The sequence below is a fragment of the Phoenix dactylifera genome, chromosome 17, assembly GCF_051530095.1.
Source record: "Phoenix dactylifera cultivar Ajwa chromosome 17, Ajwa_hap1_PhDact_Kaust_v1.1, whole genome shotgun sequence".
Lineage (NCBI taxonomy): Eukaryota > Viridiplantae > Streptophyta > Magnoliopsida > Arecales > Arecaceae > Phoenix > Phoenix dactylifera.
This window is the reverse complement of record NC_143206.1, coordinates 9,743,084-9,764,670: the sequence shown is the minus strand read 5'-3', so window position 1 is coordinate 9,764,670 and position 21,587 is coordinate 9,743,084. Positions and strand designations below refer to the sequence as shown.

The following is a 21,587-nucleotide window of genomic DNA, read 5'->3' as shown; positions in this document are numbered from 1 at the left end:
AGGGTTACAAATGGAATCGGATATTCAGATACAGATCGGATAGTTGTTTATCCACATCCATATCTATTTTTCTCTAATGGATATGGATACAGATATGGAGATAGTCGGATGCTCAAATTTCTATCTATATCTAGGTAAATTCGGATATAAAAATAGATCTAGATGGATACTATCTGATCCACTTTCATGCCCACTTTATTCTCATTTCTTAGTGTGGATTACTTTAGGCCTAAAAGAGTTTTGTGATGAACATTTGTCAGATTTTTTTTTTTTGGATGTTGCAATACATGTTTCTAGTTGACTAATGCTCTTTTATTATTATCAATGAAGCATTTCAACTTAGATATATTTTGGTCTCTTGATGTCACATTTGATCCATATTGCTCCCCATCTCTCTCTCTCTCTCCCTCTCTCTTTCTCTCTTGCGCGCGTGCAAGGGCATGCCAATGTTGCTTAGTACACAACTGTGCAAAGAGGACTATTTGATACCGATCTCTATCTTGTGCATAGATCTTTTGTGGTATGTAGTTTACACCGCAAAGTATTGTGCAATGTTCGAGGGTTGCTATGAGAAGATGGACAGCTATCAAACAAGACAACCTTATATATCATATACGACACGTTGCTGTTGATAGCTATCCATTTTCTGTTGGCAGTTATTGGGCACTGCACAGCACTCTCGGTGCAGACCACGCACCGCAGAGGAATCATCCACCGGGATCCTCTGCTTTCGGCTATATGCATATCAAAGGGCATACAAGCATCTTGGCTTTTTCAAATAGGTTACTATGGATAGTAGTGTAAACCCAACGAGGCATAGATAGCTCTTGGAACGGCGAAGCTCAATATACTCAGATATAGCTTATCTAGGAGTCACTTTATTCCTTCCTTTTAGTAATCAAACATAATTTTGGGATGGAAAAAGGTGTCACTAACATGGTCAAAATCAATAAACTAAATAGATGAATCGATGTAAGAGACTTAGTGGACTTCTCATCCCTGTCAACATACATATATCTAATAATAAATTAATTATATCAAACCAGGTTGATTTGTAATACATGGAAATTATTCTTCAAAGTACCAATATCTAAAACAACATTGGTACCTTGTAAGCTATATTTTATCTCCATTCTTGTGGAACATTTGATGTGGTCCAGGGAGTGATATTAGCAAGTTAGGTTCTCCTACTAAACTAACCAATCGAGAGATCACTAACTTCCAAACTCTAAAATAAGGTCAGGTGGCTGGATGGCTATCAATATAGATGAAATCGGCAACCGCCGCAGCTTTTTATAGTTGCAACCTTTTGCTGCCTTCTCCTTCTCTGATAGGCAAAACCGAAAAAACAAAAGGTGTCATATGAGGAGAGCAATGCCTACTCTCGAGTCAGCACCAAGGAGAAAGAAAGAGGCTTTCTTTCCTCTCTCTCTCTCTCTCTCTCTTTTTTGAGGGAACACTGAGAAAGTCTTTTGCACAGTTCGTTTCATGAATAATATTTTATTCCTTCTTTTTAAGACTTTGTACTTGTGAGGACTTTCTTTACCTATAAGGATGCTAAGGGAAGGGATTGCCTTCAGCTGCCCCTCGCCTACCTTTAACCATTTGATGTGCACTAGAGCCACTTGATCTTGTAAAGGAATCATGATAGCAGCTTACTGTTGATACTTATCCGAGCAAGTTGAGTTCACCTCAAAATGCATGATGATGATGTGCAATGAATGAAACAGTAAAGGTAAGGAAACTCCTTCTACAATCAGGTTCAGCAATTGGCTGCCTGATGTGAGTAATAACTACTCTCTTTGACAGAGTAAAGAAGCAACCAAATATCTTTTGTGCCTCCCCCATGTGAAGAAAGATTGGGCAAAGAAATTGTTGGAATGCAAGAGAAACTCAATCCTAAATTGGTGTTTTTCTCGTGCCGTTGTTCGCGACACTGTTCTGCTTGAATCGGGCGTTATGAATGCAAATCCATGACCACTTTCAGCAATTCCACAAGCCAATCGGTTTTTTTGTATGTGATATATTTTGTAACAATTAGGTTTCCCAAGATCAAATTAAGCTAATAAGTTGGACAATAACCAGCAATGTTCGAATAGCTTATTGTTTACCCAAAAAATAAGAAGATATCATAGTCAGGGTTTCTCATACAAGATCATGTTAAGCTGGTAAGTTACATAGTAATCGATAAAGTTTAGCTTGCTTATATTTTCAAGGTTTCTACCATTCCGTCATGCTTTAGAAGGTTTGGCCGCTATCATCATATGCATATAGTTGATTGTGGTTGTTGTAAAACATAATTTGAGTTCTGCATCGGCCTAAAGCCAACTGTATGGGGGTTAGATTTTAATCTAATAACCTCATTGAGAGAAATTTTGCCAGACCTGATCGCGATATATAAATAAGTTGGATCTGTCGACCTACTTATTGGATCAAAATATGAATAAGAAAAATCATGTGCAGTGAACCCTTCACAACCAAAGTTGCAGGAAATTCCTACAAATTAGGTGCATGACAGGTTTTGACATCCAATAAAGAATCTAAATGAGATTCTTTTTTCAAATCCAATATTCTTGAATAAATTTCTGCAAGATAGAGTTGCACACTAGTAAAAGTATGGGACCTAAGGTTATTGGGATATCTGGATTGAGCCAAACTACAAGCCTACTCAACTAATGTCGATTTCTACGTAAACCTATGATCAAGTTTCATCAAAATGTGGTTAGCCTATGGATCAACTCATCATCAAGTTTCGTTGAAGTACAACTAGTCCATGGATGTCAATTTTATGGGTTCATCCTTTTTGTTTCTTGTCCTGAATTGCTGTTATTCTTGTTTCATCAAATCAGCCTTGGGACATCATAATGATTATGCACCAAAGTGAACTAGCATCACACTTGTCATCATTCCATCACAACAGTTTATCTAACCTTTCCACTATTCATTTACTTAACATATTACTTCTTGTAAATTCAAGTTCTTGTGTTAATGTAAAAATTATTTTATTAACTAAAAAGTAACATTCTATGTTCTTTTTTTTTTCGGTTGTCATTGTATAAGTTATTAGTTAACTACAGTGGCAGGTTGTCCATTAAAACCATATTAAGCAGGATGATACAGTAGCTGACGTCTTGGAAATTATAATAATAAGAAGAAGTGCCACTGTTGTCCATTAAAACCATATTAAGCAGGATGATACAGTAGCTGACGTCTTAGAAATTATAATAAGAAGAAGAGGAAGAAAAAAAAAAAACAGTGAAACTATTAAGTTCCTAACCTCTCCCTTCTACTTAAATCTCATAAACCGAGCTTGCCATGCTTTCAGGAGAGAGAGGGGCAAGAAAAAAAATGGAAAAAGAGTTGGATAACATTAGATAAAAGATAGCTACGCGCGTCCTGAAAGCACTGTGAGAAGCTCTTCCTCTCCTTGGAAACGCCGGAAACTTTCAGGAGGTGGCGACCCAGAACGCCTCTGCCTCCCAGTTGAGCATCGGCTGTCCCCGGCTCGATCCCCTCCTGTGCCCGCCACCCTCCTCTTCTTTACACCTACCAGGCCTTCTATATTTCCCAATCCCCATCTCCTCCCCTCCATTGACAGTATTATAGCTCATCTCATTCATCTCCATACCAACAACACCCAAGTAACCCCCCTCCTCCTCCTCCTCCTCCTCTTCCTCCTCCTCCTCCATTTCTTCATCTTTTTCTTCTTTCACGACTTCTTCCTTCTCTTCTTTTTCCTTTACTTCCTCTTCCTCCAACTCTTCTACTTTCTTGTCATTCGAGTGGAACGGCTTGTCAGAGTATAAACGAAGACGAAGTCGGCCGTCGGCCCTCTCGGCTTCCATGACAGAAGGCTTGACAGGCAGCAGCAGCAGCCTGCCATTCTCCCTCTTGCTCAGAATACGAAGCCGTGATTCCCCCGACAGCGTGGTCAGTGGCGGAGGAAACCCAGCCCCCATGCTTCCTCTCCTGCTCCTCTTCCCCACCATCCCTCCAGTTGGACGTCCGGTGGGACGGTTCTCAGCATCGCCGTCGAAGTCGTCAGCAGCAGCGTAGACCGCGCCGGTCTCGCAGCCTAAATTCTCCGTGCACATTGCCCAATTCTTCTTCCCGGACGTCGATCGCTTCGTGAAAATGGTTGCTGGAAGTGGAGAAGAAGATTTGGTGGTGGAGAATGACTTGCCCATGGCCCCGAGAAGAGATTGTGAGGGAGTAGAAAGAGAGTAGATGGAACTCCACCCTCCCTCACTTCCACCGCTACCACCATCCATCTCCTTCTCGTTTCCTTTCTCAACCATAACAGGATCTTGGTGTGTGCGGGATGGCCGGACACATTTATGGATCTCTGGTTTGGTCTTCGAAGGGTGAATCTGCCGTGGTTCCACGAAAGACTGGATCCCTTGGCATACCGAAGACGACGACGACGACGACGACGACGACGACATCGACATCGAAGGCATCGTCAAGAAAACAGAGCAAAGAAACAGAGCACAAGAAAACAGAGGAGATGGAGTCGCTGAAGGAAACAAAAGAAGACTACTACTAGGAAAAGGAACGGCAAGCGGAGCAACAGAAGAAGAGGGAGTGAGGCAAGGAGTGAAAGGTTCCTGGGCTACAAGAGTGAATGGCCCTGCCGCTAGCTTATATAGAGAGTGGAGGGGGAACCAAAGGAAATTCAATTCGGTAAATTACAAATTCCCCAATTCAATTTTGAGATGGCGAAATTTGATAAGTTAACAATCGGAACAAAATTCCAAATGAGATCCTCACAGCGATTTCCCGTACATAAATGATTAGAATTTAGGCTACGCCCACTGTAGAAGTGAATTGTAATATTTACCGAGTTAGAGATAAAAGATTTTGGTTGTGACCGATCTTCCTCAATTATCAAATTATGAGACCCAGTCATCAGTCTGGAACCACTCTTTACACACACAACAATCGCGTATGAGACTGAGGTTTTCAATTTTTTTTTAAAATTTTAATTTAGTGCAATCAGATCACTGAACTTATAAATTCATTTCGTTTGGTACAGTAATAGAATTATCACGTAATGTCATATTAGGCATTGTTGCTGGAAACTGGACCCGGAGGCGGCCGTCGGCTGAGAAGGAGGAGCTCCGGTGAGGATCGATGGGCTGCGGGTAGCGGCGGTCCGTCGGCGGGCGGCGTCCTCTAGGAGACCTGCAAGAGGAAGCCGGTGGCCGGGGGTTTCCGGCGCCGGCCCTCCGATGCTTAAGTCAGAGGGAGAATATGAGCAGGAACAATTTTTTCAGAGTTTCAGTCTCTAGCCCCTTTATGGTAGAGGTATTCCTCTTTTATAGTGAGGTGCTGGGTTACCTGTGACGCGACGGGACCAGGTTGCTGTACGGCCGAGCACGTCGCATAAATTGATGCACGATCACGGGAATTAATGCTTTGCCGTACAGGATGAGGTCGGAATCATGGAGTTGTCATGGCTGATTGATCGCAGCCGAGCTGATTTGCCGTGGAGGATTGGAGATCCGTAGACAACAGGAACCATAGGCGTTAATTGTTGAGTAAGCCGGAGGTCTGCAGAGACCATGCGCATTAATTGTTGCGTAAGCCGGAAGTCTGCAGAGACCATACGCATTAATTATTGCGTAAGCCGGAGGTCTGCAGAGACCATACGCATTAATTGTTGCGTAAGCCGCCCAAGGCGTGGTTCCGAACTGGGCCGTAGGAGGACGTGACAGTGGCGGGCAGTTGGTGAGGTCTGACTTCTAGAGAATGGATGCCTTCTCAGGTCGGGCGTTTTCTAGGTCGGGCTTTCCGAGGTTGAGAGTTCAGGGTCGGGCGCCTGGTCTGGCGCCAGGTCATCCGTGGTCGGGCACCAGGTCGGTCGTCCGAGGTCGGGCGTCCGAGGTTGGTTATCCAGCGTCGGGCGTTTGAGGTCGGTCGTCTGATCAGGTGTTTTGGTGTGACCTGTATTTCCCTCGACACTATCCTCCGACTTCCGAGTCCGAGCTGCTAGCGAGCTGGGACGTGGGAAGTAACTGCTTTTATCGCAGTGGTGGGGGTTATGGAGATTTAAATTACGCCGACGCTCCGCGCGCTTCAGGGCGCCTTTAATGAGGGGAGGGAAAACGATGCCCTTTCGTCCCTCGAGGTTGCTTCGAATAGCGGGCTTATGATGGGGCTCCGAGATCCGATGGGACGGCACCTTGATCCCGTATCCGAGGCGTCCGTTCGGAATAAATGCGCTGCTCTGGCTTCCGGAGTTGACACGCGGCGCGATCTGGATGGAAGGCGAGATTCAGCCCCGCCGATGTGGGCCGTTGGGGAGGTCTATATAAACCCCCCGATTTAGCCCTAAAAAGGTTTGTTTGTTTTTGCTGCCGTTTTCTCTCCCAACTGCAACTGAGTCTTCCCGGCGACATTTGGAGGCGATTTCCGGTGGTGACCAGAGACAACTCCCGGTGACTCCCTAGCAGGTCATCTTCCCACATTAGCTCGGAGGGATTTTTCTTTGAATTCCCGTCTCTTTTCCTTTCTTTATTTTCGTTTTTTGCTCCTTTCTTCCTTCTTCTTCTTTCTTTCGGGATGGGTCTCGGTCCCGGTAAAGTCGGGTCTTCCCTAACCGAGGAGGAACTGGAGCTAGTTCGTTCCCGGTTCTTCTTCCAACCTGGGTTCCGTCTTGAACTCGCAGGGTCGGAAGGCCGGGTGACTAGGCCTCCGCCAGGTCGGATCGGGGTGTATATTGATACGCTCTGGGCTGGCTTGCGGTTCCCGCTTCATGAGTTTGTGAATGACCTGCTGGTGGAGTACCATCTCGTCCCGGCGCAGCTCACTCCAAACTCATGGAGGACTATCGTCGGATTTGTATCCCTCTGCCTGGCGCACGGGATCCCGACCTCGGTGAACGTCTTCCGCCGGTGTTTTATGTTAAAAACGAACTCGGCGGACGTAGAATGGTTGTATTTTGCCTGGAGGAGTGGTATGTCGCTCTTCCGAGGTGCCCCTTCCTCAATTCATGAGTGGAAGGGGAGATTTTTCTTTCTTTCTTCTGAGCTCTCGTGGGGGTTCGATCCGAGATGGGGGCATCCCGGGCTAAAGGCCCTAAATAGGCTCAACAGTCTTTCAGTGGACGAGTAGAGGGCTTTTGATGCCCTGCGAAGCCTTGGGAGGGACATCCTCCTGACCGAGCTTCTGACCGAGGAAGCTCTGGTAGAGGTCGGCCTGAGCTCGGCGCACCCCGAGGGTAAGGGCAGTTGTGCTGCTCCTTCATTCTTTAATTTTTACCTTGTTTGTTTCTTCCCTTTATTCTTCCGATGTTGGGTTGACACTTAGAAGAATTTCTTTATTTCAGACATTTTCCACATGCCGACCAGCAACACATCCCTCTTCTCTCGGCTGAAGAAGTGGGAAGCCGAAGCCGGCGGGGCTATTCCCAAGCCCCGGAAGAAGTCCAAGTCGGCCTCTACTTCTGCCCCTGCCGAGGTGAGGGGTTCTGAGGCCGGAGTCTCGACGGTTGCCCGTGGGCAAGTTCCGGTCGCCGAGCATGTGAGCTAGGGATCTGCGGAGGCGTCTGGCTCGGCGTCCCCGACCTGTCCTGCCCACGTTTCTCAGCGGGCGGGTAGGCCGGTCATCCGCTTGCGACGCTCGGGGCCCGAGCCGAGCAGGGGCCCCGGGGTCCTGAGTGCACCCCGCCCTGTTGTCGCGAGCTCGGCTGGGCCGAGCTCTTCGGGGGCCGACAGGAGGGAGTCGGCCGAGCCAGAATTCCCAATACCCGAGGGGAGCTCGGCTTTTCGAGACAGTGATGTCGCGCGCGAGGTATTCCGCCGCGCCATGCTTCCAGCTGACCGAGCTGAATTCCGGACTTTCACGCTGGAGGAAATCGTCGACCAGACCTATTGCAACCCAGCTCGGGTAAGTCATCTTCTCATTTTACCCTTAACTATCGGCGTTTCTTTCGCCTTTACTTATAGTTGTTTTGCCTGTAGCGTATCCACGAAGTTGATACCCTGGTGTTCATCGCCTCGGAATGCCAGGAGGAGTCTCGACGGCTCTACAGGCAACTAGAACCGGCCAAGAAAAGGATTGCCGAGCTTGAGGCCGTGTTGGCGGAAGCTGTGGCGCGGCGAGAGGCTACTGAAGCCGGGCGGCGGGCGATGGTTGACGAGCTCGAGGAGGAGCGGGGTGCGCATGCTCTAGCAAGGTCGGAGTTGCGCGCCTCCGAGGCACGTCTCGCTGAGGCTCGCTCCGAAGCTGCCGAGTACAAGTACGAGGGCGGGGTTCTCCGCCTTAAAGTCGAGCAACTCGAGGCCCGAGAGAAGAGGGCGCTCGAACAGGCCGAAAATGCCGTGGAACTCTTTAAAGAGTCGGAGGAGTTCCGCGACATGTTAGAGGAGGAGACCGTGGACGGGTTCCTCCGGGGCTTCGAAAATTTTCGAAGACAGATGGCCCGGTACTGCCCCCAGTACGATCTGTCAAGGATCCGGCCAAGAAAAGGATTCGGTGATGAGTTCGATCTGCCCTCCGAATTAGAGGACGAGGAGGAAGCCGCCGAAGCCGAGGTCAGGGGACAAGTCTCCGAGCCTGAGGCCGCCGAGGCCGGAGCTGATGCAACCGAGCAGGCGACCTTGGAGGTTCCTCCGGGGGAGGTCCATGAGGGCGCTCTGGAGGCCGCTGGTGAGCCCTCAACCGAGGTCACCGTGGGGGGCCCCGAGCCGACGCCCGCCGAAGACCCTCGAATCATTATTGTAGATGATCCCGAGGTCGACGCGGAAGGAGCCGCCGCCTCCTAGAACATAGCTTTTCTTTCTACTTTCTTTTTGTAAACTGGTTCGGCCTTTAAATGTGACCGGACCATAATCTTGTATTCGGCCTTTAGGCCTTTATTAATGAAGGAATTCCTTTTTGCAACTTCATTTCTATCTTTCTCTTCCTTCCATGTAGTAAGTGGGTTTATACCTTGGTTGTCAGAACTAAATTATTCCTGACGAATCCTCCTAAGTGCTCGAGCTCAGCTGATAGACTTAGGTTCCAATCACTCTTGCCGGGTTGTCAGGCTTGGCCTTAGTAAAGATTTTAGGCTTCATGCTCAGACTTTTAGAAAAATTTGCTAAGTCTTTGAGCTCGGGCATTGAGGGGGTCTCGCTAGGCCCCTTAGTTTTCCTCCGAGGAGAGATCTACTAAGCCCTCGGGCCCGGTGATATAAGGATGCGGGGAGCCCGAATCTGCAGATTATCGACTTCCAAATGAAGTCCCGCATCCTCTGCTCGGTGATCCGAGCTACAGGCTCAGCTTCGAACCATTTGGTGAAATAGTCGATGGAGACGACCAGAAACTTCCTTTGCCCGGTAGCTAGGGGAAAGGGCCCCAGGATATCAATCTCCCATTGGGCGAATGGCCAGGGAGCGATAATCGAGGTCAGCGGGGTCGAGTGTCGGCACTGGATATTGGCGTTCCGCTGGCACTGGTCGCACCTTCGGACAAAGTCCGTCGCGTCTTTTTGGAGAGTGGGCCAAAAGTACCCTTGGCGCAAAATTTTATGAGCCAGTGCTCGGCCTCCCAGATGATTCCCGCATATCCCTTCATGGACCTCTCGCATAGCATAGTCCGCTTCTGACGGACAGAGACATCTGAGGAGAAGGGAGGTGAAGGATTTTCGATAGAGCTTACCTTCATATAATATAAATCGGAAGGCTAGACGCCTGATTCGGCGAGCCTCGAGCCCATCATCGGGGAGGGTTTCACTTTGTAGGTAGCTGACGAGCTCATCCATCCAGCTCGGCTCGGTGTCTATGCACATGGCCGGCTCAGGCTCCTCTATGCTGGGTGTTTGGAGATATTCGAGCGCCGTCACTTTGGGGAGCTCGCTCATGCGGGAGGTCGCCAGCTTCGACAGCTGATCGGCTCTGAGATTTTCGGTCCTAGGGATATGGTGAATGTTGAAGGAGCCTAGGGCGGATGTGAGGTCTCGCACCTTTTGGAGATATTTCTGCATCGACGGCTTCTTTGCTTCAAAGTCTCCCAAAATCTGGCTCACGACCAGTTGGGAGTCACTGAAGACCTTTAGGTTCCCGGCTTTCAGCTCCTTTGCCAATTTGAGCCCAGCAATGAGCACTTCATACTCCACCTCGTTGTTTGAGGCCGAAAACTCAAGGTGTAGGGCTTGCTCTGCCACCACCCCATCTGGGCTTGTAAGGATGAGACCGGCCCCACTACCCCCCGAGGTCGAGGAGCCGTCCACATATAGGACCCATGGCTGTCCCGGGGTCTCCTTTGTTGGCATGGATGGGTGCTCGGGGTCGTCCGGCAAAGTGCACTCCACAATGAAATCGGCGAGTGTCTGTGCTTTGATTGTTGGCCTCGGGTGGTATTCGAGGTCGAACTCTCCGAGCTCGACTGCCCATTTGGCGATCCTCCCGGCGCGGTCCGACCTCTGTAAGATTTGTTTGATAGGCTGGTCGGTCAGTACGGCCACAGTGTGGGCCTAAAAGTAGGGTCGAAGTCTCCGAGCCGAAGTGATCAAGGCAAAGATTGTTTTTTCCAACTTAGAATATCGGGTCTCAGCATCCCTGAGGACCCGGCTGGTATAGTAGATAGGCTTTTGGAGCCTGTCCTCCTTCCGGACCAGGACTGAGCTTACTGCAACCGAAAAGACGGCCAGGTACAGGTAAAGAGCTTCGCCTTGCTGAGGTTTGGTGAGTAGCGGAGGGGAGGCGAGAAGGCGCCTGAGCTCCTCAAAAGCTTGCTGGCATTCATCCGACCACAAGAAATCTTTCGGTCGCTTGAGGATTTTGAAGAATGGGAGGCACCGCTCGGCCGATCTGGAGACAAATCTCCCCAGAGCCGCGACCCGCCCAGTAAGTCGCTGTACCTTCTTGACCGTCTTTGGTGGCACCATGTCCTGCAGCGCTTGGATCTTCTTGGGATTGGCTTCAACTCCGCGTTGGGTCACTACGAAGCCCAGGAATTTGTCCGAGGTGACTCCGTGCGCACTTTGCGGGATTAAGCTTCATTTGGTACTTTTTGAGCTTGGAGAAGGCTTCATTGAGGTCAGCCACATGGTGCTCTGCCGTCCAGCTCTTCACCAGCATGTCATCCACATAGACTTCCATATTTCGGCCTATCTGGTCTTTGAAGATTTGGCTGACCGGCCTTTGGTATGTAGCTCCCGCATTCTTCAACCCGAATGGCATCACCTTATAACAATAAGTGCCCTTGTCGGTGATGAAAGCCGTCTTCTCCTCATCTTCGGGTGCCATTCGGATCTGATTATACCCCGAGAAGGCGTCCATGAAAGTTAGCAGTTGATGCCCTGAAGTGGAATCCACGAGCTGGTCGATGCTGGGGAGGGGGAAGCTATCCTTCGGGCAGGCCTTGTTCAGGTTAGTGTAGTCCACGCACATACGCCACTTTCCATTAGCTTTCTTCACGAGGACCATGTTGGCGAGCCAATCCGGATAGAAGACCTTCCGGATGAAGCCGGCCTCGAAGAGTCTGTCCACTTCCTCGGCCGCTGCTCGCTGTCGTTCCGGGGCGGAGCCCCGCTTCTTTTGCCTCACGGGTCTGCTGGTTGATTTCACCTGGAACCGATGGACCATGACCTTGGGGTCGATTCCCGGCATGTCAGCAGGCGACCAGGCAAAGACGTCCATGTTGGCTCGAAGAAATTCGGTCAGACGCTCTCTTTCGCAGGAACTTAGGCCGGAGCCAACCTGTACGGTTAGTTCCAGGGAACTTTCTAGTAAAGGGATTTGGGTAAGAAGCTCACCAGGCTCTACCCATTTCTTCCAAGGGTCGTCCCGTACGTCCAAGGTTTCGATGGGCAGCATGTGGTCCGTTGCTTGGGTCGACGCCTCGGCTAGTAGCTCCCGCCGGCTTGGTGCTTCGGCCGATCGCTTTGCTTTGTAGGTCGCCATGTAGCACTGCTTGGCCATCATCTGATCTCCGCGGACCTCGCCGACTCCTTGGTTGGTAGGGAACCGCAGGAGCAGGTGGTAGGTTGAGACTATGGCTCGAAGGGCATTTTGCTCTGGTCGTCCGAGGATTGCATTGTAGGCCGAAGACAGGCGGACCACGAGAAAGTCCGTCCTCACAGTACTTTCTTGGGGGGCGAGACCAACCGTGACTAGAAGGCTGACCTCACCCTCAACCGGGACCGAGTCCCTGGTGAATCCGACCAACGGGACATTTATTTTTCGAAGCTGGCTTTCCGCTAAACCCATTTTTTGGTAGGCTTGATAATACAAAATATTCGCCGAGCTTTCATTATCAACTAAGACCCGCTTTACATGAAACTTGTTTACAACCATGGATATGACTACATCGTCATCGTGAGGAGTCTCAACTCCTCCTAAGTCCTCCTCTGAAAATGAGATAGCTTCGGAGGTGCGCGGGCGCTTTGGAGAGGTCCTTCCCTCGGCTAAGTCTTCAGCCGGGCTTCCTCCTCCCATGACATTGATGATGCCGGCGATAGGCCTGTTGTCATTTGGATTTTCGGGCGGCACGGTGTCTTCCACTGGCCTCCTTTCCTCACGTCGGTTCCTTACAAACCGATTGAGTACCCCGCGACGGATAAGCGCCTCGATTTCATCTCAGAGCTGGAAGCAATCCTCCATGTCGTGCCCATGGTCTCGGTGGAAGCGGCAATACTTCCTGGGGTTGCGCGGGACTCCTATATCCCGCATTGGAGGCGGAGGTCGGAAAAAGTCCCGACCTTCAATCTCCATCAGAATATCGGTCCGGGGTACGTTGATGGGTGTGTATTTCTCGTACTTCCCTGAATGCATCCGAGATCGTAGTGGGAACCTCGGCCAAGGTGGAGACCTTGGTCGAAGCTGCCCCCGCTGTTGAGGCGGACTCCTCAGTCGGGGGAGATTTTTCTCACGGCGGGGGGATCGGCTTCTCTGGCGGCCGCGCTCCTCGCGGCGCTTCTTCTGCTTCTTTGAAGCCAGCTCGGTCGCACCCCGCTTGGAGGCGATAGCTTCCTCAGCCTTTGCATATTTTCGAGCTCGGGCCAGCATTTCGGTGAAGTCGACGGGGAAGTTCTTTTTAATGGAGAAGAGAAATATGTAGGAGCGAACCCCAGTCTTTAGTGCTGACATGGCTATCGACTGGTCGAGCTCGCGGACCTCCCATGTTGCGGCGGTGAAGCGGTCGAGATACTCCCTGAAAGATTCCCCCTCCTTCTGCTTGATATCCAGGAGGGAGTCCGATGTTCGCCGCTGGCGCCGGCAGGCAGCGAAGTTGGTGGCGAACTGCCCGCCGAGCTGCTCGAAAGAGAATATCGTGCTCGGCTTTAGTCCAGAAAACCAAAGTCGAGCTATCCCTCGGAGGGTCGCTAGGAAGGCCTTGCAGAGCACGGCCTCCGAGGACCCTTGCAGTGCTATGAGAGCTCGGTAACTCTCCAAATGGTCGAGGGGGTCGGTGGTTCCGCTGTAGGGCTCCATTTGGGACATCTTGAACCTCGGTAGGACCGGCTCATCCTCGATCTGGCGAGAGAAGGGGGACTTGGTGGTGAATTCAAAGTCCCCTTCGCGCCTTGCCTTCCTGCTATGAAGCGCCTCGATTTGGCGCTCGAGGTTCTCGACTTTCCTGTCGAGCTCCCCAGCTTGGGGGATTGTCACGGTAGTCTGTTCTGGCTTGTGGCGGTCCGGGGCCGACTCGGCCTCCGAAAGTTGCGGCTTTCGGTCTATACTTCTCCTCGGCAACTCCCTCCAGGGAGAGGCTCGGGCCGGATCTTGGCGATAGCACTGCCTTCATTATTGGCCCTCGAGGAGCCACGGAGATTCTGGCTCTGGAGCACTGGTCCGTTCGGAGGGAGCGCTGGCTGGACCTGGGCCTGCGGGGGCGGCACAGGTAGGGCTTCCCCACGCTGCAAGCCTTGGACGGCTGCGGCCAAGGCTTGAACCTGCTGCACCAGGGTGTTGAACTGTTCCGGCTGAACTTGAGGAACTGGATCAGCCGGAGATGGTGAATTCTGGACAGAGTGTTCAGGACTTGGCGGGAGACGCCGGAAGGTGTTAGAAGCTCCTTTACTTCTCAACTTCATGGCTGCAACTCGGGCCATTCCTCTAGCGCCAACTGTTGCTAGAAACTGGACCCGGGGACGGCCGTCGGCTAAGCAGGAGGAGCTTCGGTGAGGATCGATGGGCTGCGGGTGACGGCGGTCCGTCGGCAGGCGGCGTCCTCCGGGAGACCTGCAAGAGGAAGCCGGTTGCCAGGGGTTTCCGGCGCCGGCCCTCCGATGCTTAAGTCAGAGGGAGAATATGAGCAGGAACAATTTTTTCAGAGTTTCAGTCTCTAGCCCTTTTATGGTAGAGGTATTCCTCTTTTATAGTGAGGTGCTGGGTTACCTGTGACGCGATGGAACCAGGTTGCCGTACGGCCGAGCATGTCGCATAAATTGATGCACGATCACGGGAATTAATGCTTTGCCGTAGAGGATGAGGTCGGAATCATGGAGTTGTCATGGCTGATTGATCGCAGCCGAGCTGATTTGCCGTAGAGGATTGGAAATCCGTAGACAACAGGAGCCATACGCGTTAATTGTTGAGTAAGCCGGAGGTCTGCAGAGACCATACGCATTAATTATTACGTAAGCCGGAGGTCTGCAGAGACCATACGCATTAATTGTTTCGTAAGCCGCCCAAGACGTGGTTCCGAACTGGACCGTAGGAGGACGTGACAGTGGTGGGCAGTGATTTCTAGAGATTGGATGCCTTCTCGGGTCGGGCGTTTTCTAGGTCGGGCTTTCCGAGGTTGAGAGTTCAGGGTCGGGCGCCTGGTCTGGCGCCAGGTCATCCGTGGTCAGGCACCAGATCGGTCGTTCGAGGTCGGGCGTCCGAGGTTGGTTATCCGGGGTTGGGCGTTTGAGGTCGGTTGTCTGATCAGGTGTTTGGGGTGACCTGTATTTTCCTCAACAGGCATCATTCTCTTCTAGTCATATGATAATTCTGTCACGACAGCCAGATGGAATTCATCGACAAGATCCAAATTGAACGAATTTAAAAGTTCAATGACCTGATTGCACTAAATTAAAGTTTAGAAGGAAATTAAAAATTTCTAAATAGTTTAGAATTTTTTGTATGAGTGCTCTTAAAAAAAGAAGAAAAAAAAAGTTAACCTAAGCGTATATTTGTTCATAGTGATCTTTACCTTTGGGAACAATCTAAAACAAACCCATGTTTACCTTATTTTACCATGCATATGGACCTCTCATGTGCAATTATGGGAGGGAATTTGGTCCAAGTTTTTGCTATAGTAATTTGGGGTGCAAGTGGGTTTAATGTGGCTAGAGTGTAGGTTCACTCTTTCCTTGCAATGGGAAGGGATTGGATCATGTTGGATGTGATCAGAGGTATTAGGGTTTTGAGTTCTCCAATTTGGGTGTGACAGGATCTATTGCTGGAATTTGGACCCAGGGGCAACCAGCGGCTGAGAAGGAGGAGCTCCAGCGTGAGATGGCGGGTGGCGGTCCGTCGGCGAGTGGCGTCCTCCGAGGGACCTGTAAAAAGCCAGTAGCCAGGGTTTCCGACACCGGCCCTCCGATGCTTAAGTAAGAGGGGGCAAATGTGTGGAGGAAGAAAAAATATATCCCAGAGTTTCAGAGTCCGGCCACCTCTAAGAAGGAGGGGTTTTCTTTTATAGAGGAGTACAGGATTACCTGCGATGTGATGGGGCGAACGGGTTATCATCATGATTGAGCATGATCATGTCAATTAATGCACGATCGTGTGAGATCAGGCCGGAGCTAGAGAGTCATCGTGGCTGATCGGACGTGGCTGAGTGGACCAACTGCTTGTCGTGGAGAGCTTGAGATCCGTAGATAGCATGCGCATTGATTGTTGAGTGAGCCGGAGATCAGCGGAGGCCATGCGCCTTAATTGTTGAGTGATCCGGAGATCTGCGAAGGCCATGCACTTTAATTGTAGCAGGGCATGGTCTCCAGTCGAGCTGCAATTAAGGTTGGGCTTCCGAGATTGGGCTTCCGAGGTCAAGAATGCTGAGGTCGAATGCCCGGATCGGGTGTCTCGGAGTCGAGCGCCTGGCCGGGCGCCCGGGAGCCCTGAGGTTGGGCCTCCGGTGGGGCGTCTTGAAGTCGGACGCCTCCAGGTCGGGCGCCTCCAGGTCGGACGCCTCCAAGTCTGGCGCCTCCAGGTCGGATGCCGGTTGATGAGAGCACAAAAGTGCAATCATCAGGCCATTTTAATTAGTATTTTAGCTAATCATTTAAAATAAAATTAACTAATTAATGTTTTATTTGTGCAAGCATCCCACATTCCATGTCCAGGTTCAACCGAGCCCAACTGCATCTAACTTCTCTTAATTCCCACGAGCATCACCCTGATGGAGTTGAGTCACTACCGGCTGCCATCCCACCGTTGTCTCAGCCCAACTTTGATTCCAACTCCCAATCGTGCGCATCAGCGTATCACCTATTTTCTATCGCACCCATGCATGCATGGGAAGCCCACTTCCCAACACAACAGATCCATTCCGGCAGCCCGAGCTCAAGCCCAGCCAGCCATTCCGAATATTCTGCCATCAGCAGAGTCCCACCATTTCAGCCCGCATGCATGGAGATTCAGCCAGCGATGCAGCCAAGCATCCCACGTTCCATGCATGTAACTTCCATCCCAGCATCGCCCAGCCGAAGCAGAGAAGATCCTCCACAATCTCAGCATGCTAGCCCGTTTCAAACGCAGCCCAGCCTTCCATTTTCGCCAGGAGAAATTGCCGATTCAGCTCTTTCCCAAGGATCTCGCAATCAGCCCAGAAGCAACCTTCCATCCGTGCCTTCCGGATGCGTCCCAATCCTCCACGCCATCAGCAGCAAGCAACGCCTCAGTTCTTTCCATCTCAGCGTGCCAGTCCATGCCGCGTCCCAACCGAATCAACCGGCAGCTCTTTCCCAAGGATCTCGCGGTCAAATCCCCAGTGTATCAGACGCGTCTCACAACCGTGGCCATGATCGGATTCTCCCCAAGATCTCAGCTTCCAGCGGATCAATCTTCCCGAGTCCCTGCTCCTTCCACATTCTCCGCGATCCATCCCGTGATGCACTCCCGCAGCTCTTCCGCGATCAAGACTGCAGCCCCTCCTCCTCAGCGCACGTCTCCATCTTCCGCTTTTAACGCCAGCATCACGCGTCCGTGAATGGCGTCCAACCTTCCGCATGCGTCCCCCTCTTCCCATTTTCCTCTGTTTCCTCAGCTGTCCTTCCGCCGAGATTCAGCCATCCATGCTTGCTGTGGCACTATAAGAGGACGTGGTGGCCGGCGGGTCCAAAGGAAAAGAAGAAGCTCGGCTGGGATCGGGTCCAAAGAAGAAGAAGGAAAGAGGCCATCGGCTGGTTCGGGGAAGAAGAAACAGAGAGGAGTGTTGATGCTCTGTTTTCAAACAGAGCACATTCCTTTGTTTTGTTTTTTTTTATTCTTTTTCTTTTTCTTTTCATGTTTAGTTTTATTTTTAAGAGCAATGTTTCATGCTTAGTTTTATTTTTAAAGAGCAATGCTTTATGTTCAGTTTTATTGAGAGCAATGTGTTTTGAGTTTGAGTTTTACTTGAGAACAATGTTTTAAGTTTTAACTTTAGAGAATTTTATTTTGGTGGAGTGTTTTACTTTTAAGATTGTATTTATGCTGAAATTTTAATTTTTTTTATGCAATACATTAAATCTTCTTTTATGAAATTTATGTTTGCTTCAATCCCCTTAGTTTCATCCATTTTAATTTTATGCCAGAGCTTTATTTTTCATTAAAAATGCTTTTTGAATCTAAGTACATGTCCTCTAGTTAATTTCAATTAAAAATCATAATCCGGTAGACTAGAGAATCCATCAACATCTCCGAAATAATGTTTTCCTTTTATCATTCAAAAATCGATTTCAAATCCGAGTGAACGTTCTAATTTTTATGCAACTCCAATCGCCTCCCTGTGGATCGACCTCTTACAACCGCTATTCTTCGAGTAGGAAAGGTAAGAGTAAATTTAAATTCAACTTTTGTTCGTCAGTTCTAACAACGATCTGTCTAGCATATTTTTAGGTAGACAGGAAAGGACGAACACCGGTGATGCATTCATGCATTTTGGGGTAATCCGTTTTTCTCCAACACTACCCCCGACTTCCGAGTCCGAGCCGCTTACGAGCTCGAGCGAAGGAAGTAGTTGCATTTATTGTATTAGTGGGGGCCAGTAAGCCTTAAATCATTTCGGCATCCTGCGTGCTTTGGGGCATCCTTAATGAGGGGAGACGGGGCAACGCCCTTTCGCCCTTCGAGGTCGCCTCACATCGTGGGCTCATAATGGGGCTCTAAGATTCGATGGGATGCCGTCTTGATTCTGTATTCAAAGCGTTGATCCAGATTAAATATGTCGCTTCGATCTTTGGGGCTGACACGTGGCACGATCTGGACAGAAGACGGAATCCGGACCTGAAGGATCTGGGCCGTCGGGAGGTCCTATATAAACCTCAGACCTGGCCCTAAAAGTTCTTATTTGGCCGCCGCATTCGCTGCTCCCCCTTCTTCCTTTGTCTCTTTTCTCTTTTCACATTCGCGACCGAGTCTTCCCGGCAGCGCCTTGAGGTGATTTCCAGTGACTCCACAGTAGGTTATTTTCCCACATTGGCTCGGGGGATCCTTCATCTTCTTCTTCTTTTTTCCTTCGTTCCTTGTTTTCTTCTTCGTCTTTCCTTTTCTGGGATGGGTCGTGGTTCAGGTGAGGTCGGATCTAGCCTGACTAAGGAGGAACTGGAGCTGGTCCGTTCCCGATTTTTCTTTAGGCTCGGGTTTCATCTCGAGACTGCGGGGTCGAAGGACCGAGTGACGAGACCTCCTTCAGGTCGGATGGGGGTGTACATTGAGACACTCTGGGCCGGCCTGCGGTTTCCTCTTCACGAGTTCGTAAACAAGTTGTTGGTGGCGTACCAGCTCTCTCAGCACAACTCGCTCCGAACTCATGAAGGACCATCATCGGGTTCCTATCCCTTTGTCTTGCGCATGGGATACCGACCTCGGTGAACGTCTTCCGCCGGTGCTTCATGTTGAAATCAAACCCGGCGGACGGGGAGTGGCTCTATCTCGCCTTTCGGGGTGGTAGGCCACTCTTCCGAGGTGCCCCTTCCTCCATTCATGAGTGGAAGAGAAAATTTTTCTTCCTTTCCTCCGAGCTCTCGTGGGGATTCAACCCGAGGTGGGAGCATCCCCGGCTGAAGGCCCTTAATAAGCTTCCCCAGCTTTCGGCGGACGAGCAAAGTGTTCTCGACACTCTGCATGGCCTCGAGAGGGATATCCTTCTGACCGATCTCCTGAGCGAGGGGGCCCTGGTGAACGTCGGCCTGAGCTTGGCGCACCCCGAGGGTAAGAGCAGTCGCACTGCTCCTTCTCTATTTTGCTGTCTTTTGTCTTGTATGTTTCTTTTCTTCTCTTTTTAGCCCTGATCTAGCACTTGAAATTTTTCTCTTCTTTTCAGACGTTCCCAACATGGTGACAAGCAACACTGCGCTTTTCGTCCGATTGAAGAGGAGAGCGGCCGAGGCCGGCGGGGCTCACCCTGAGCCCAGGAAGAAGGCCAGATCGGCCTCGACTTCTGCTCCTACCGAGGCGAGGGGTTTTGGGGTCGGAACTTCCGGATCTGTCCGGGAAGAGGCCCCAGCTGTCGGGCATGCGAGCTCGGGTCCTAGGAGGGCGACGGACTCGGCGCCTCCAGCCTGCCCCGCCCCCATTTCTCAGCGGCCAGGTCGGCCAGTCGTCCGTCTACGGCACTCGGGCCCCGAACCGAGCTGGGGCACTGGGGTTCCGAGCTCGGGCAGGTCGAGTTCGTCGGGGGTCAACATCCCGAGCTCGTCAGGGGGTAGAGATCGCTCCAAGAGAGGGTCTGGCGACCCGTAGTCCCCCATCCATGAGGGCAGTTCGGCCCTCTGTGATAGCGATGTCGCGCGTGAGGTATTTTGCCGCGCGTTGCTCCCAGCCGACCAGGCCGAGTTTGAATCTGTCGATCTCGGCGATCTTGTCGATCAAACTTATTGCATTGCTGCCCGGATAAGTCATCTCTTTGTTTTGCTTCGGTTATTGGCATTTTCTTCATCTTTACTTTTCATTGCTTTTCCTACAGCATCTTCATGAGATCGACATGCTGGTGTTCATAGCCTCGAAATGCCAGAATAAGGCTTGAAGGGGCCAAAGGCAGCTGGAGGTGGCCGCGAAGAGGCTTGCCGACTCCGAGGCCGCACGGAAGGAGGCCATCGTGAAGATTGAGGCTGCCATAGCCGAGCGGCGATCAGCGGTCGACCAGCTCGAGGAGGAGAGAGCCTCGCACACTCTGGCAAGGTCGGAGTTGCGCGCTTCCGAGGTGCGTCTGGCCGAGGCCCGTTCTGAGGCTGCCGGCCATAAGTACGAGGTGGGCGTTCTTCGCTTGAAGGTCGAGCAGCTCGAAGGTCGAGCAGCTCGAAGCTCGGGAAAGAAGGGCACTAGAGCAGGCCCGAGACGCGGTGACACTCTTCAAGGAGTCGGAAGAGTTCGGCGATCTGCTGGAGGAGGCCGTGGATGGATTCCTCCGGAGCTTCGAGAACTTCCGGAGGCAGATGCAACGGTTCTGCCCCCAGCTCATCCTTACAGGCATTCAGCCAAGGATGGGGGTCGGCGGGAAGAGCGAGCTTGATGTTCCCGCGATCCTCGAGGCTGAGCAGGAGGCCGCCGAGGCTGAGACTGATGCGGCCGAGCAAGCGGCTCAAAAGACTCCCTCTGGGGGAGTTGCCGGGGGCGTTCCCGAGGCCACTGGCGAAGCCCCGTCTGAGGCCGTCGCGGAAGGTCCCGAGCCAATTTCTGCCGAGGACCCCCAAGTGATCATTGTGGACGACCTCGAGGTTAGTGCTGATGAAGCCGCGGCCTCTTAGGACTTAGCCTCCTCTTTTTCTTTGTTCTCCTTTTTGTAAGTGAGGTCGGCCTTCGAATACGGCCGAACCTTAATTTTGTACTTAGCCTTAGGGCCTTTATCAATGAAGAGCTTTCTTTTTCTAAACTTGTGCCTGCTTCTGTTTGCATAGTGGATAAACCTTTATTTTGGCTGGTTAAGTTGGATTCCTCTTTGGCGAATTTCTTCAAGTCTTCAAGCTCGGCTAAGTCTCAAGACTTAGATTTCGGTAGAATTTGCTAAGCTGTTAGGCTTAGCTCTAAGAGGGATCATGTTAAGGCTTTAGGCTTAAACTTTAGGAGAACTCGCTAAGTCTTTGAGCTCGGGCTCCGAAGAAGTCCCGCTAGGCCTTTAGGTTTGTCCTCTGGAAAAATTTTGCTGAGTCCCTGGGCTCGGCTTCCAGAATAAGCTTGTCGAAGCTTCGAGCTCGAGCTCCGAAGATAACATAGGCCAAGGTCAGGCTATCGTTGGAGCTTTCATGCTTTTTGATCTCGGACCTAGTCGGAGTGCCATTAGGTAAAATTAGAGCTCATGGTGAGTGACTTGGCACTTCCGAGCTCGGCCAGAATATCATCGGGCGGAGCTCGAGGTCCTCATTACAGGCCGTCTCGGCTTGAGTCGACGTTCGGACTTGACTGGGCCCTCATCCAGAGGGGTCTGGAGCAAGTAAGGATTGAGCCGGAGGTTGGTGGTGAGGAGCT

The 21,587-nt window shown here is 50.9% G+C and overlaps 1 protein-coding gene across 1 annotated transcript; it reads right to left on the bottom strand.

Moving 5' to 3' along the window:
* Window positions 1–3,144: 3,144 nt before the first annotated feature.
* LOC103716429 (uncharacterized) lies at window positions 3,145–5,073 on the bottom strand. The gene has a single exon (XM_088713780.2). The coding sequence runs from the start codon at window positions 4,458–4,460 to the stop codon at window positions 3,447–3,449; it is 1,014 nt and encodes a 337-aa protein (XP_088569906.2). The 5' UTR covers window positions 4,461–5,073; the 3' UTR covers window positions 3,145–3,446.
* Window positions 5,074–21,587: the final 16,514 nt, after the last annotated feature.

What these genes read in the sequence shown, in the direction of transcription:
- LOC103716429 (XM_088713780.2), bottom strand. Translation starts at nt 4,460, where the DNA reads ATGCCTTCGATGTCGATGTCGTCGTCGTCGTCGTCGTCGTCGTCGTCT.